At 45.8% G+C, this 15,322-nt stretch overlaps 4 protein-coding genes across 7 annotated transcripts; 1 reads left to right on the forward strand and 3 right to left on the reverse strand.

Moving 5' to 3' along the window:
- The first annotated feature begins 396 nt into the window (after nucleotides 1-396).
- Nucleotides 397-4,366, forward strand: LOC143339266 (endonuclease domain-containing 1 protein-like). The gene is made up of 2 exons (XM_076760434.1): nucleotides 397-678; nucleotides 1,836-4,366. Exons 1-2 carry the CDS (start codon nucleotides 397-399, stop codon nucleotides 2,454-2,456), a joined length of 903 nt encoding a protein of 300 aa, XP_076616549.1. The 3' UTR covers nucleotides 2,457-4,366.
- Nucleotides 3,305-4,265, reverse strand: LOC143339251 (DELTA-actitoxin-Afr1e-like). 2 transcript variants are annotated; one of them, XM_076760414.1, is made up of 3 exons: nucleotides 4,193-4,265; nucleotides 3,929-4,046; nucleotides 3,305-3,752 (listed from the first exon to the last, which is right to left on the reverse strand). In XM_076760414.1, exons 2-3 carry the CDS (start codon nucleotides 4,030-4,032, stop codon nucleotides 3,305-3,307), a joined length of 552 nt encoding a protein of 183 aa, XP_076616529.1. In that variant the 5' UTR covers nucleotides 4,033-4,046; nucleotides 4,193-4,265. The 2 variants fall into 2 exon arrangements, with proteins under 2 accessions (XP_076616529.1, XP_076616530.1); XM_076760415.1 differs by having other exon boundaries at nucleotides 3,929-4,077; nucleotides 4,193-4,251.
- A 263-nt stretch (nucleotides 4,367-4,629) lies between the features above and the next one.
- On the reverse strand, nucleotides 4,630-6,862 carry LOC143339252 (DELTA-sagatoxin-Srs1a-like). Of its 3 annotated transcripts, XM_076760417.1 has the most exons (4): nucleotides 6,330-6,862; nucleotides 5,836-5,950; nucleotides 4,791-5,225; nucleotides 4,689-4,755 (listed from the first exon to the last, which is right to left on the reverse strand). In XM_076760417.1, the coding sequence occupies exons 2-3, from the start codon at nucleotides 5,937-5,939 to the stop codon at nucleotides 4,799-4,801; spliced, it is 531 nt and encodes a 176-aa protein (XP_076616532.1). In that variant the 5' UTR covers nucleotides 5,940-5,950; nucleotides 6,330-6,862; the 3' UTR covers nucleotides 4,689-4,755; nucleotides 4,791-4,798. The 3 variants fall into 3 exon arrangements, with proteins under 3 accessions (XP_076616533.1, XP_076616532.1, XP_076616531.1); XM_076760418.1 differs by having other exon boundaries at nucleotides 4,630-5,225; nucleotides 5,836-5,947; XM_076760416.1 differs by having other exon boundaries at nucleotides 4,692-5,225.
- A 2,445-nt stretch (nucleotides 6,863-9,307) lies between these two features.
- plaub (plasminogen activator, urokinase b) lies at nucleotides 9,308-13,793 on the reverse strand. Its single transcript, XM_076760201.1, has 11 exons — nucleotides 13,669-13,793; nucleotides 13,450-13,585; nucleotides 13,258-13,362; nucleotides 13,029-13,182; nucleotides 12,376-12,473; nucleotides 12,248-12,289; nucleotides 11,967-12,165; nucleotides 11,728-11,879; nucleotides 11,507-11,647; nucleotides 10,943-11,091; nucleotides 9,308-10,858 (listed from the first exon to the last, which is right to left on the reverse strand). The coding sequence occupies exons 1-11, from the start codon at nucleotides 13,732-13,734 to the stop codon at nucleotides 10,664-10,666; spliced, it is 1,437 nt and encodes a 478-aa protein (XP_076616316.1). The 5' UTR covers nucleotides 13,735-13,793; the 3' UTR covers nucleotides 9,308-10,663.
- Nucleotides 13,794-15,322: the final 1,529 nt, after the last annotated feature.

Raw genomic sequence — 15,322 nt, forward strand, 5'->3', positions numbered from 1 at the left:
TGTTGCATTACAAGAAACAGAATGAACGGCATAATGGTGCAGAATACACCTCATATGTGTTTACCTCAAATTCTCAGACCTGCTTTTAGCTCTAATTTGGTCTCTTCCACCAACTCCTGAGAGAAATATCTGGATCTTTAGAAGAAGAAGAAGAAGAAGAAGAAGAAGAGAAGGTGTTATTTTCACATCTGGGTGATGTGAAACATCAAAAAATGACAGAACGTGAAACTGATGTTGAAACTGCTTCTGCTTTCTCTCAGAGGTCATGTGTTGATGAAAAGGGAACAGCTCTCAATGAATTCATGCCTCGCTGCGTCTCGCTGAGAGTCGGTGTGGAGGCGGGACACATTGTCGGCTTTAAACAGCAGTGAACGCCACCGGCCGTCACTGGTCAAAATGTCTTCTTACCGTGCTCTGCCTGTGGTCGTCCTGGCCTTAGCTGGACGCTGGTGCCTCTGTGCAGCTGATGTGGGTGATTTCGCTCCATGCCTGCAGGTCTTTTACAAGTCGTGGCCTCCTAAAGGTCTGGCCGGGACCCCGATCTGCCAGCGTTATTACAACCAGTACCGCTTTGCCACACTGTACAGTCGACCACGGCGCTCTCCGTGGTTCTCGGCCTATTTGTACTCTGCACCAGAAGGAAAGAGACCCTCGTCATCTTGGAAGTATGAGCCACAGGTGAGGATATTCAAAGACTGTGTTGTCTGATTCAAAGGTTTGAAGCGTGCATTTAAAGAAAAGAAGGTGAAAGGTGGAGTACTTCAATGTCTTTGTATTTAGAGCTCAAAGAAGACAGAAGAAGGTTTACAGGCTCTGATTTGAACTGATGAAACTCTTATTTAAGTTTTACAACTTGCTTGACTTTGTCTTCCCTGCGATGACACAATATGTCTCATTTTGTACACGCTGACGCTCCAGTTCAGCACCTGTTGTATTATGTAATGTGTTTTCAGGAAATATTAAGAAAATGAGGAAATGAGCACCACTAATGGAGAACTGCCTCATTTGTGTGTTTATGGTCTGTCAGCTCTTCATGGTGCAAAGAAAACTGTTTTAATTTTGGTTTTGATTTCCATCAAAGCTCACGTGGTACACTTAAGGGCCAAAAGTACTTGGACAGCCAAACAATGCATCCATATGGGATTATGAAACATCTCCGTCCAAAAGCATGAATACTTATCTGCTGCTATGAAGGTCAGTGTTTTACTTCAGTTAGACGGGGGGAGTGTTTGTTTCTGCACATTTTATCTCCCCACATGATGGTTTACAAGCTGTTTCAAGACACTGCCAGGAATTTAATTAATCTTACTGCATAAAAACAGTCAACACTGAGTGCAGAAAGCATCAGAATCGGCCTCAGAAAACCCACCATGTGTAGTTTCAATGTAAATGTGAAACTGATACTGAGGACATGACCTTTTTCTGTCCTCCTGAAAGCTGTAGCTCTGGTTTGAAGGTGGAGACAATAACACTGGACATCAGTGGGTCCAGGTCTTTGGTCTTTGCACCACCATGAAATTCACATTCATGGTGGTGCAAAGCAAATGACTGTACTTTGTACTCAGTGCTAATCAGCAGATGTTAGCATGCTAACATGCTAACCAAAGATAGTACACCTGCTGAACATCATCATGTTAACATGGTCATTGTGTGCAAGTTAGCATGCTGATGTTAGCATTTCCTCAAAGCACCACTGTAGTAAGACTAAGCTCAGAGAGCTGTTAGTGCCGCATAAAAGCAGAGTCATTCATTCTCCTCTGAATTACTCGGTCTGTGTGACATGCAGTCATCTTTAAAACTACATTGTTTTTTTCCGTCCACCTGCCAATAAACAGTTAGCCTACCCAGGAGCTGATGGCAACATGGTCCCCTTCCTTCCGGGCCCTCTGGACCAGAACGTGGTGGACAGCCAGGCGGTGGAGCTGGACTACATTAATTCCAGCTATTCTCGTGGCCACTTGAACCCCAGCCTTCACCACCAGAGTCACGAGGATCGCGCTGCCACCTTCACCCTCACAAATGTAGTTCCTCAGAAGGTGGGCTCTAATGATGGGCCCTGGGAAGTCCTGGAGCAGACTGTCAACAAAACCCTGCAGGCCTACTGTCTCGGAGACGCTCACATAGTGACTGGCATCATCCCTTACCTAAAGGACGAGCGCTGGCTCAAGAATCATCGCGTGGCTGTGCCTGAGTACATGTGGTCCGCCTACTGCTGCCCAAACTACAACAGCAGTCTTCCAGAAGAGCTGAAGGACGAGTTCCCCACATACGCCGCCATCGGCCGCAACGACCGCAACAGCACTGAGGAGATTGTGCCTGTTAGCGAGACTGCAAAGAAGCAGTTCCGGGGATATGACGTGAGAAAGATGCCCCTGGAAACACTGGAGATGTATCTGAGGGACAGGTTCAATACTGTCATCAGTGTTTTTTATGAGCGGTGCTCGGGATCAGACTGATGTGCACACGCACAGTGACCAGGTCTTTGAAGTGTTAATCCTCCTTTTATTTAGTCTGGACTAAATATACTGTCAAGTGTCTTTTTAACAAGTTAGAAGAGAAGATTTGTTAGCTTAGCTTAGCACAAAGACTGGAAACAGGGGAAACAGCTAGCCTGGCTCTGTCCAAAGGAAAGAAACTAAAATCTACACATTTGCGCAGATAATTGTCATTTCCCTTGTCTGGGTTCATGTACACTGTTACACTTACACTGCAGGTTTGCAGCCATACTTGCACCTTTGGACCACTAGGTGGCGACTGTGTGTAATACATGCAGATGGTGAAAAGCTGTTTCAGAGCTTCTCGGTTGATGCTCACCGCAGCTGGAGGGACTTTTCCATGAAGTTTCATCTTCACAGAATTCTTTGGCATTTCAAAGAAACCCCAGACCTCATTATCCTGAAAGTCAGTTTGTATTTTATCTTATTATTTACTCAATGCTGTCAGTGATTTTTAATTTTATATTTACAACAGAAACCACACTTCAGACTATTTTGTATCACACTCATTTTCATGAGACTTTCTGAAGATGTGAAATAAGTAGAAATGAGATTTGTGTTGTGTTAAGTCAAGAACAAATGCAGGTTGATAAATTACTTTGATGGCTGATTGAGACAAACTTGCTGCTCACTCGCTGCTTCTGAAGCTTTGCCAGGACCTTTTTATTTCAATGATCAGTAAGACACGTGATTTGTCATTTCAGACTCTGTGGATTTATTGCACAAACAGATGGTACAAGAGCACAGGAATACAAAGGGTTAAACATACGTCAACGCCACACACTGGTGTGTCAAACTCATCATCAGGCTCAGAAAGCCTGCTGCATGATTGGAGTGAAGATCTTGTCCCACAGCTCCACCTTCATAATGGCCCTGCCCATAGGGGACATGGTACACATGACGTCCAGCTTCGTGCCCTCATACATGAGGCAGCAGCCGTGAGCCTCCCCCCTCACGAAGCCCTCCTCCTTGTTGTAATACATCTCTTTGTACAGACTCTCGTTGCACTCTTTGCCCTTGCTGTAGATTCCCACGGCTGCCCAGTTCTTGTACATGTTGTAGTCGTAGGGCACGGAGAACATTATGGCTATGGTCTCCTTGGCGGCCTTGCTGTGCCTCTCAAACACGTCGTAGGTCAGGACGCCCACCGCGCCGGAGGCTTTGGCGCTGGTCTTGCTGAAGTTGCACACCTCAGTTTTCAGCGGGCGCACGGTGGGCTGGGGAGGGCTGTGGCAGTTGCCGCTCTCCAGGTAAACCCTTTTTTTAAAATCCAAAAAGACAGAAAAGGAATAGAATAGAAGGCAAAAAGTGGATAACGAAGGGGTTCACTGGAAAACTGGATTTTAACCTCGATTCATCCATGAAAGGAAACAAACATGCACTGTTTAACCACACGCTGCTCAACAAGCTCGTCTGTCAGGTCTGGCACTTACTTGGGGTCAATCAGGCAGTAGTTATTGGTGACGTTGGTGATCTCAATGGTGACATTTCTTCGGCTTTTCTGGTTAGCTGCCAGAGCCTCTGCTGATTCGCTCATCCTGCTGCTGAAGGCTGCGACGGAGCACGAGAGGAAAATGCAGATCTGTATGTCAGTGCAGCGGAGCAGCTGCACATATGCACACAGCTGTTCATGGAGGTGCTAAATCCTCCCACTGTACACCACAAATCACTGAATATCTGTCAGGAAACCGCCTTACCTGTCCGGATCACAGGTGTGCTGCTCGCTCAGGTAACACCAGCTCTGAACCAGTTCACGGTTCACTCTTCAGATCGTTCTTGTTGGGGAATGTGTGACACCTAAATCCCACCCATAACCGTCTCCACCCACAGCTACTCCCTCTTGCGCACCGTCACCTGAGGTTGGTGTCCAGGGTGGAGCCATCAATTACGACAGTACCGTGTTGTTGTCTGTGTCTGTAGTTTTGTCTTGAAGTCAGGAGCCGGTTGGTTCAGCGTTCACGACCCTGTCTCATACCACGCTGTCTGTCATGCACCACACCTTTAGAGTCTGGGTCTGAGGCGTTTCCACTGTCTGACTGTGAGGACAAACCTCCAGACAGTGTGAACAAAGTGAAGTATCAGTCCTGTTTTATCAGCTGAAGAGGAGGAAATCTTCCACTGTTCATCTGTTGGTACTGCGTTTGTGATCAAATTAAAGGAAAGATGATATGAAAATCAGGATCCTTTAAATCGTTTTTTATTGGTTGAAAACACCCAAACATGATGTGAACGACAGACATCTGCACGTATGTTTTCAGGACTATCTGCTCCTACATTTCATCCTCATAGTGTTACAAAGAGACTCATGCCATCCTGTCATACACCTCCAGTTTGATGATAGCCCTGCCTTCATCAGACATGCAGGCCCTCACCTCCACCACCCTGCCCTTGTACACCACCCCCGAGCCGTTGGCCTCGTGGCGCTCAAAGTTGGTGAAATCCTTCCCCTCGTACATGAGCTCGTACAGCTTCTTATCGCAGGCTCTCGTGTGCTCAAAGATGCCCACCCCCAGCCAGTTCTTGTAGAAATTGTAGTCGAACGGCACGGAGAACATGACGGCCATCAGCTCGTTGCGGTGGCGGTTGCGCATGTCCAGCAGCTCGTAGGTCAGGACGCCCACGGCGCCTGACGCCGTGTTGTCGTCCTTGGTGAAAGAGCACACCTCGGTCTTGGTGGTGCGCACGGTCGGCTGTGGAGGGCTGAAGGCGAAGCCGCTGTGCATGTACACCCTGGAGGGGAGAGGAGGGTGGATGCAGCCATGAGCGTGGAAGGAGCACTTAGATTGTTTATTTAAGTTAAATACTAATAAAAAAATGTGACAATACTTAAAATAAAAGTACTGATGTCCCTGCGACTGATACATCTTGAAGCATCACTGTTAGAGCAGCGTTTTACTGCTGGAGCTGCTGCAGGTGGAGCGACTTTCAACTACTTTATATACAGTTAACTGGTTAAGTCCAGTGGCTCTCAGCTTTTATCAAGAACTAAACCATTTTACCTCTTTGGGCCTGAAACAGTAATTTCAATGAGACCAGTGAGAGGTTTAGAGGTGACATGTTTGTTTGGTGGAACGACCTCAGCATGACGTGAGTTTAATCTGTAACAAGCTGATCTCATGATTTTTATGTCAAAGCTTAATCAGGTCTTCATCCAAATGTCGTGGAGTACAAGTACGAAGTGGAACAGGATCTCAAAAGCATCAAAATTGTACTTGATAACTTTCCACTGCTGTTGTCATAAACACGATAAAGGGATTCGGGTACATTTGTGGTGTCTTGCTCACGTCTTTGGGTTCATACACAGCGGAGGAAGGCCTCGCTGTCTGACAGCTGCTCTTACTTTGGGTTGATGAGGCAGTAGAAAGCGCTGACATTGGTGATCTCTATGACACAGTTGCGGTTGGTGGTGAGGCTGACGGCGTGGGACTCTGCAGTCTCAGGCATGTTGACGGCTGCTGGAGGACAGAGGCAAAGAAACGAGCTGTGAGCAACTGAAACTGAAACTTTGTCATCATTAAAACTGATTTTACAAGATGTGCTCACACATTGCCCCGAAGGGTTATTTGATTAATGTGCTGACTGCTCAGAGGCATGCAAACCATCATTCTGCGTACAAACTACAACACTAGGATGAAGCACGATGCATTCAGGACAGCAAACATTACAGCGCTGCAGCACACTTTCATCTCTACACAAGACAAAACACTGAAGTCGCCTCTCCTGACTGTTTACATTACACAGTCTTTACAGACTGTTACCTGTGATCGTAACCACCAGACATGTGTTCTAGCTTTGGTGAAAACAGCATGATTATCTCAGAGTAAATGTACTTACTTCACTTTATGTCGCACACACACGCCGGCAGAGAGTCCTTTGAAAATAAATGGAGTTTGGTTTGGAGACGAGCACAAAGTCCCGCCTGCAGTCACACCTCACAGCGTCCGAGCTTCCAGTAGGTGTGTCTGTGTGCTGTTCTCAGATCTGCTCCGGTGCACATGCAGTGAAGGATCAGTCCAGAGCTGCAGTGGAACATTCAGTGACTCAGTGCTCATGATCAGTTCTGCAAAACGTGGAAAAGTACTGCTCAGATGAACAATAGAGTGTCCCTCAGGGGCTGACAGGTGAAATACCTGAATGTGTGGTAATATGTAAAGACCACACCCTTCAATACATCCAATGATTGGATGCAGCCCAAACCTGAACTGGTTCATTTGAAAACAGACATTATGGCAGTTGGTAACTTAAAGAGGCCGCCACTGTCACCAGTGTCATGTTTGAGTGCATTTGATTATGTGCCCAAAGACGCGGAAAATGACCACAAAGAGACGCAAAATGACCAGAAAGAGACAAAAAATGACCAAAAAGAGACGCACAAGGACCATGAAAAGAAAGAAAATGACCACAAAGAGACGAAAAACAACCTCAAAGAGATGCAAAACTACCATAAGTGACCAAAACGAGATGCAAAATGACCACAAAGAGACGTAAAATGACCACAAGGCGACGCAAAACAACCACAAATCACTACAAAGAGATGCCAAACAACTGCAAAAAAACACAAAAAGACCACCTAGAGACTCAAAATGACAACAAGTGACTACAAACTGACACAAAAAGAACACAAAGAGATGCAAAACAACTACAAGTCCGTAGAACCCCCCCATCACAGCACCACCCAGCAAAAATGAAGATAGTGAAAACAAGTTGTGCCCTGGTGAGACAGTGTGCAGGAATGTTCACTGTCAGGTTTGTCGTCGTCCTGTCGTGAGACATGAAGACACGAGGTGCTGAAAGTAAACGACGATCTTTTAGAGAGCAAACACTGACACTGGGAAGAACTGAACCACGACACAGAGCAGAGCATGAGAGCTGGTGCCGAAACATTCCAGAGATCAGGTGAGTCGACTGGACGTTTGATCAGGTGAGATCAGCACATGAGTGAGTGGGCGGGGCACCTGCAGAAGGCACAGACAGAGACAGGGAGAGACACACGGGGAGGAAGATAACCAACACACGGGAAGGCCGGAGGTCCAAACACGTCCAGCTGGTCGAACAGCTTCGCTCAGCTGCTTTTAAGTGTCTGCACAAACAAGACCAAAGCAATGACACACTGTTGATCTGTTTCTCATCCATTAAAGAACATTTTATGAGAGAAAACTAGCAGAATGTTAAAAAATGAAATGCAGCAGCACATCCAAACCACTCACACTCCCTCACATGGACTAAATGTTAATAAACAATGTTGATGCTGAACCTCTCAGTTAATGTTCACTGCAAGTCTTTCCTACAGTGATACAGCATCTGCAGATCTTGGAAATGTATTAAATTGTAGAAGAAGAAGCCGGGAACATTGTCATTGTTCCTTCGTTTCTGCAGTAAAAAGTCCCAGGAGTGTCTCGTCTTGCAGAGCTCACACACTTTGCCGAGTGTTTGAAGGATGTTTCCTTTGAGGACTCAGCAGCTCAGTCTCACTCAGACGTTAACGAGCCTCAGCTCGAGCATATGAGCATGCAGCATGTGCAGAACTTCTTCACTAGGATGTCAAATAAAGTCAGATTCAGTCCACAGCTTCAGCAAACTGTTCTGTTTCTGTGCAGCGTTGCACTCGTTGAGTTCAGGCACATTGTGACCGAATGGAAACAGCAGCATCATCGAGCTGTTTGCTTTGTCTCTGCACCACGAAAATCAGCGACTCACACAGATCCCTGCAGGACTGTGTTCAGCACTCAGCCCCATTAAATCAATTACACGTTGAATTACTGTCTGATAATTACTGATTTCACCACAAGATGGAGCTGCAGTGGTAAAAATGAACAGCACAGGCGACGGACGATGATGTGTCTGCGAAACTGACTGAATGTGTCTGAACGGGTTTCTGACACATTAACTGTGTTTGCGGAGGATGAAGATGCTGCTGAAAGGCTTTGATTCAGCGTCATGTTTCAATTAAGAAGTTAATACAAAGAGTAAGATCATCTTCTCGTTCACGCTGATTAAAGAAGCGAAGAGCAGAAATCTCTGTGACCACAGGAACACTTCATCCTTCAACATCAACACACCTGGAGATATGAGCTTTTCACTGGACAGGAAGAGGATGCTAAGAGTAATCTGTAAGTAACTAAAGCTGTCAGACAAATGTAGTGCAGTGAAAAGTGCAATATGTGTCTCTGAGATGAAGTGGAAGCAACAAAATGGAAATATTCAAGTACAAGTACCTTAAGTACAGTACTTGAGTAAATGTACTCTTACATTCACAACAGGACACATTTGAACCATAAAGGACGTTCATATTAGTGGAAGAACTCGACTGAACTTTGAATCCGTCTGACAGCTTTTAGTAATTTAGTAAAGAGACGAACTGAAGAGTTTCTGATCAATAAGTTTAAAGAAGGTAAAGTGAGAAGACGTTAAAGTGTTTTCTGTTCAACAACCAGAGCGTTTTCATTATTCTTCAAATTAAAACAGCATTTAATTAAAACAGCCTGCCACTATTTTTTATCACAGCATCATAAAATCAACGTTCAGCCTGTAAAAACAGTGTCATGGAAGCTTTTGGGCAAACAGGAGCCGCTACACGCTGTTAGAGAAAGATAATTAAAGGCTATAAAATCACTTGTCAGAACAATATCACCTTGATTTATATTTACAAGTGTGAAGATGTTTCATTAGCGATGTGCCACTTTTTGATTTATTCCCTCAGATGTTTGTACAGTTTACTGATTTACTGAGTGTTCAGCAGGTTGTTCCAGCGTGTAAAATCATATGTAAAATCCACAAAAGACAAAAGATGTACCAAAAGGGCAGAACAACTGTTTATTTTCCTAAATGTTACACCAGTAAGAACAAAAAACATCTGCAAAAAGCTTTGTGAAGAAAATCTACAAAAATACTGTGAAAAACATACAAAAATAAAGCCTGTGTGTGAGAGCAACGCATCAGTCCTCATCAGCACAGAAGTACCCTGACCCAGCAGAGAAACACTGTGTGTCATGAAATCTCAGAGGAAAAACAGCTGGAGGACCATCAGAGCGTCCAAACAAGTTTTAGCTGTTAAAGCATGAAATGATTACTGGCCAGGTTCAAACGTACACTCAGACTGTTTGGATGTTTTTGTCCTCCCGTTCGAGGCAGCTCATAGCTTCCACTCATCTCTGCAGCGTATGCATGCAGAGTAACACTGACTCCACGCGACGTGATCGATAACACTACTCAAAATAAGGTTCACAGGTGAGAGGATCATGAGTGGGTCTGAAAGGGGCGTCCTGGAAAGGCTCAGTCGACCACAAGCGAGGATGGAGCGAGGTTGACCACTTTGTGAACACATGACTGGATGAAGGAGATTAATACATGCCTCATGCTACCTGATTTGTAGCAAATGGGCTAACACACGTAAAACCACTGAGCCTTTAAAGATAAAGCTGGTGACATTTAGCTCATCGGTTCCTAATGAAGATCCTGAAGCAGCTGAAAAACAGCTGATCACTGTAGTTTTTATCAAACGTTACTAACAGGAGGAAATAGGAAAATTTGTTGGGGACTATTTTCAGCAGCGGATGAATCCATGTTTGGTGCTGTGTGAGTGTTTGTGGCAGCAGGACTGTGTGTGCGTGTGCGAGTCAGAATAAACTACAGTGTGTGTTGATTGATGTGTTTTTAGCCACGTTAGCACAGCGACTCGACAGGTGGTCTGTCCAACAACCACAGGACGGACTGCCATGAAATCACGCTCACGCTCTCCCTGTGATGTATCCTCATTTCTTTGGTGACTCCCTCAAATTTCATCTTGTGCCACCAGCAGGTGCACGTTCCCTATAATTCCCATCATCCTTTGCGCTTAGTGCTTTAGCATGCTAACACACTCAACTAAGACAGTGTCAAAGGCTGCTAAACATCAACATGTTATACAGCATACTGACATTAGCATTTAGCTAGTAGAGCCTCACAGAGCTGCCTTCATGACTGTCTTAGTGTTGGTAGTTTTCAGAAAACACTGGAGGAATTAGATAGATCAGGCTTTATACTACTTGTGTGCAGGATGACTTGATTTTGGTCATTTTGAGGGATTTGTCAAGAAAACTAAGAAAAATATTAAATGTTGCCAACTTTATCCTCTAAGGCCACCAAGAGAAAGAGCAAAGAGCAGCAGGAACAGCTCGTCAGCCCGACAGTCACAGCCGAGGGAACATGGAGCCCGCAGTGATGAAGGACAGCCCCGTCTTCTCCTCTATCCATCGGTTGTAGTTGGTCACTCTGGTGTAAACGCCGGGTCGAAACTCCTTGGCGCAGCCTTCGCCCCAGCTGATGACGCCGAACAGGAAGAGCCTGCCGTCGACCTCGCACACCAGAGGCCCTCCTGAGTCTCCCTGTTGGAAGGAAAACGAGCGGCATTAAAGGGAATCCAAGCTGATCTGTGGAAGCCTGATCGAGTTTGGGCTTGTTGTGAATACCTCGCAGGCATCCTGGCTCCAGTCAGGACGCCCGGCACAAAACATGTTGTCGGTGATCATGTTTTCATAATAGTCCTTGTGTCGACACACATCGTCGGCGAGGAGGTTCACCTGAGCCTCTCTGAGGTACTGAGACTTGTACCACAGACCTGCAGAGAATAAAAACTGCTAAAACCACACAAATACTGTGCAAGTTATTACGGCTTGAAAAGTACACATAATTAGAGGAGGAGGGAACTGATTTATTTAAGTGCTGTACTTAAGTCCTCTGGGAGCTTTCAGCTGCACCTCATGGCCTTCACATGGGGATCAACGCGGATCAAGGATGATCTTTTCAGTGTCAGATGTGATCCATGATCCTTCCTCAGCCAGTGGAGCTGAAGAAGACCATGAGACACAGCTGAAAGCTCACAGAAGCGAGGCGATGAGTGGTGATGAGTGAAACATGGCTGCAGGCTTCGGCTCATCTTCACCACATGTGGGCGTAATGTTTGAGTGTCCACATACTTCTTGCCATATGTCCACTGTCACACAGGACAGCAGTGTTCAGAGGAGTCTCCTCACCGAATTTCTCTTTTCCATATCCAGCGATCTCACAGGTGAAACCAGACTGGAGTCTCTGCTGAGGCGGCGGCAGGCAGACGGTCTTCACCGAGCTGGTCTGTACTGCACATTTCCCCCGGGTGGCCTTCAGCCTCACCAGAGCTGCAACACAGTTATCAAGGAATCACCGCTGTCATTTCATCACCTCATCAGTGCTGGAGCGTCTACGGACGTGTTCATACCGATGTCGTTGTTGAAGTTCCCCGCGCTGTTGTTGAACCCCTTGTGGACGATGATCTCCTCCACCCTGAACGTTTGCTCCACAGTCGGGTCGCTCTCATTCAGAGCATTTTTCCCCAAGACGACGGAGAAGCGGCGGGTTTTGGTGCCAGAGCTGCAACACAAATTCACAAGACAAGTCCAATCAACCTGCTGCTCCTCAGCACCTGCCGTGGTTACAGTAAGTGACCTCATGTCCTACCCTTCAGGGAAGCAGTGGGCAGCTGTGAGGACCCAGCAGGCTGAGATCAGACTGCCCCCGCAGCGGAAAACCCTCTCCTTGGATTTGCTCCGCCAAAATATGGCAGCGACCCACGGGTGGGATTCCACAGTGGCAACTGTTCCACCCACGATCTTCATCAGCTTTCTCCTGCTGCGCTGGCCACATGTGGACTCTGCAGCTGGGGGATGAAAGCGAACTCAGAACAGTCGAGGGAAGCATGAAAATGGGACACGACGAGTTCAGCAAGGCAGTGAAGTTACCTGGCTCCGGATCAGCGGGTGCAGGTGGAGGCGGGGCCGGAACTGCAAGATTACAGAGTTTTTAACGCTGATGAAACATGCCCTCTGGTTTCCATTTTCTTGGAACACTAATGAGAGAAAGCACTTACTGGACCCAGAGCCGCAATGTGCAACAGCACAGTACTCCCACACCAGACGCTGGCTCTTCCGCACATAACACCACGGACGGCGTCTGTAGCGAAGGTTTCTGTGGGAAAAACATTTAATCCATCAAACTGTACAACATGAAGATGGTAGTTATTATCACATGTGACATATGAGGTTTTCTCCAGCACATTGGATCTGAAATAAAACAATAAGAAAGAGGCTTTAAGAGATGGATTTTAGCTTTAAAGGCCCTGAAAACAGCTGAAACTACACTCTCAGAGGCTTTAAAAGTGCTCTTGGAGCACAGGACTGCTCAGTTCGTCTCGTTTGGATGTGAATGCCTTCAGGTCAAAGCTGAGAGGGAACACCTTCAGTCCAAGATGACAGCGATGCATCTACAATGCGAGCCCCATGGTCTCAGCGCCTCCTGGGTTCTCTCTGCCCTTTAGCTGCTGTTTCCACCATCTTCTCAGATGTTAAACTGTGTGTTGTTGTACTGGAGCTAATATACAACAAAGCTACATAAGTCTGATCTGGAGGATCGAACCGCAGACCTCCTGCGATTGGTAGCCAACTAGTTCTTTCACCTGACGTACTGCTAATACGTAGTATTTCAGGCTGTACATGTTGTATATCTGGAGTAATGACAGCCTACCTGCAGTAGTTGTGTCTCCCTGAATTAACATCTGAAGACAAGTACAGCTTCCTGGTGTCCGAGTCCCACTGCTCACATGTTCGTCCGCTCTCTGATTTTGATACAGTGCCTCTGTACATCAGTCCCATGCCCACGTAGCACTGATCGTCTTGTACTGAAGGAACAGAGGGATGGTTTGATTAAACGTGAAAAAGGTAAATGCACATCGGTTTGCAGCTGAGCTTCTTACCCGTTTGACAGTTTTTCCCCTCAAAACCGTCAGCACACAAACAAAACATGTGTTCACCAGAAGTCAAGGCTGGAACTGAGGTGCCTCCATTCAGACAGACGTAACCTGAAACAGAGGATGCACTTCATGCTCACAGCAGCCTGATGTTAACGTACAGAACCACACAGCACTGACAGATGTGGAGTTTCTCACCTGAACTTTCAAAGGAGGACGAGAACGAAGAAGATGAAGACAAAGAGGAGGAGGCAGATGCAGATGCAGAGGCAGAGGCAGAGGCAGAGGCAGAGAAAATAGAAAGTTTATTCCATCTTCTTTCGCTCAATAAGCCCTAAAAAAGTTAAAAAAAAAGTCTGATAAAATCTCCTGAAAACAAATGCATCATTTCAGCAGAAGTCATAAAAATATCCTCACCTCCTCAGCCGCTGACAGAGCTGCCAGCGTGCACATCAGAACAGCAAAGCTCGTCTGGGTTGTCATGTTGGCGCTCTGCACAGATTGAGATCCTCACAGCAGGAGTGTGTCTGCAGAGAGCTGTATGGGATCCTCCGCAGGGCTCATCCTGTTTTGCCTGCTGCGTGCAGGGAGGAGGGAGCGCCGTGATTGGCTGAGGAGAGCTCTGCGATGGGCCGGCCCACTTGATTTGGTGTGATGAAATCGCTGTTTGAAGGGCAAGTGGATGAGTAAGCGTCGTTAATCCACATCAGTAATACCAAGGAAGAATATCAGTAAGTTTGGTCTGCTGGAGGCTGGAGTCACATGGGACGTGCAGCTGTTTACGTGGGGAAGCTACGCATCAGATTCTGGATTAGACTGAATCTGGATGAATACTGAAATTATACGGTTAAACGTGTTTACGACTGTCTGGACATCATAAACCTGCAGTATGTCTGTTTCCACGCCCTGTGACACCTCTGCAACATCCGTTGGGAAACTGGCTCAAATGTGCCAATAATGACCACATGAAGAAGAAGCCGCCTCAGTGCTCACTGGGTGTGTCTTTGACTTCTCACCGGGTCTCTGTAACATGATTTTGACCTATTTTTTATAGACGGATGCTAAATTTAGACTTTGGACCTTTTACTTTGGTAAAAAACAAAACAAAACAAAAATCATTCAATTTGAAAATAAAAATTAATCAGTTTTTAAGCTGTGATTGAGAGAAAATGTGAGCAGTGAGACACATTTTCCTCATTTTAGACAAATGAAGGCAAGCGAATCCAAACAAATCTGAATTTGATGACAAACGTTTGATTGATTTCAGATTTTTCTTCTGTATTTGTTTGTTTCTGTCTTAGTTCATTGTTGTGAGTGTGTATCCTAGGCTCTTTAACTGTGTCAGTGTGTCAGTACTGATGTAACAGAGTTACAAAGCGGGAACACGTATTTTGGCTCCCGTGACTCCAGAAATAAAAGTCCCATTCATTTCTCCATAGACACGATAGGTGACTCATAAAACATGAAGCACGTTGACTCAGCCTGAAACTCTACTCTCTACTGAAATCATCAGGACTAAAGATTAACAGCTTACAAAGAATCTGTTTCTTTGATAGAAAGCGGAAGGTACTTTGGTGGTGTAGTTCAGTGACTCACAGGGTTAGGGTTCAAGTTTTGGCCATCCTGAACCCAACAGGACCCTAAAAATTAAGGTATAATTATTCTAATTATTATATCAAATATTTAAAAAACCCTCCATACGATGAAAGCGTCGGGCTAACAGCTAAGGTAACTTGGAAACTAGTGATGTGGACACTGAATTTGTTATATTTACTGTTAATCAAACCACAATGAGACAAGAATTAGCTAGCTAGCTAGCAGGCTAATGGGGAAACGTTAATTCCATTTAGCTTGGGAAATAATGATATGGTCCATTGAATTTAATGGATTTACTGGTTATCAGACCAGAGAGGAGATAAACTAGCTAGCATGGCATGACAGCAACTGAGGGGACGTCATAGAAAATGGGCATGGTTTACACACAGCAGCGGCGGCGGCAGCACAGTAGTTAGCTTAATGGCTCTTGGCATGCTAGTTAGCTTAACATATTAGTTAGCTTAACAGGGTGTTT

Source organism: Chaetodon auriga, chromosome 20, assembly GCF_051107435.1.
Source record: "Chaetodon auriga isolate fChaAug3 chromosome 20, fChaAug3.hap1, whole genome shotgun sequence".
Taxonomy (NCBI): domain Eukaryota; kingdom Metazoa; phylum Chordata; class Actinopteri; order Chaetodontiformes; family Chaetodontidae; genus Chaetodon; species Chaetodon auriga.

Bases quoted from the DNA above. Each gene is read 5' to 3' on its own strand.
- LOC143339251 (XM_076760414.1), bottom strand. From the start codon at position 4,032: ATGAGCGAATCAGCAGAGGCTCTGGCAGCTAACCAGAAAAGCCGAAGA. The intron at 3,753-3,928 runs GTAAGTGCCAGA...TTTTAAAAAAAG, and splicing joins TACTGCCTGATTGACCCCAA to GGTTTACCTGGAGAGCGGCA.
- plaub (XM_076760201.1), bottom strand. From the start codon at position 13,734: ATGACAACCCAGACGAGCTTTGCTGTTCTGATGTGCACGCTGGCAGCT. The intron at 13,586-13,668 runs GTGAGGATATTT...TAACTTTTTTAG, and splicing joins CTCTGTCAGCGGCTGAGGAG to GGCTTATTGAGCGAAAGAAG. The intron at 10,859-10,942 runs GTATTCACAACA...TCCTTCCAACAG, and splicing joins GGAGCCAGGATGCCTGCGAG to GGAGACTCAGGAGGGCCTCT.
- LOC143339252 (XM_076760418.1), bottom strand. From the start codon at position 5,939: ATGCCTGAGACTGCAGAGTCCCACGCCGTCAGCCTCACCACCAACCGC. The intron at 5,226-5,835 runs GTAAGAGCAGCT...TCTCCCCTCCAG, and splicing joins TACTGCCTCATCAACCCAAA to GGTGTACATGCACAGCGGCT.
- LOC143339266 (XM_076760434.1), top strand. From the start codon at position 397: ATGTCTTCTTACCGTGCTCTGCCTGTGGTCGTCCTGGCCTTAGCTGGA. The intron at 679-1,835 runs GTGAGGATATTC...GCCAATAAACAG, and splicing joins CTTGGAAGTATGAGCCACAG to TTAGCCTACCCAGGAGCTGA.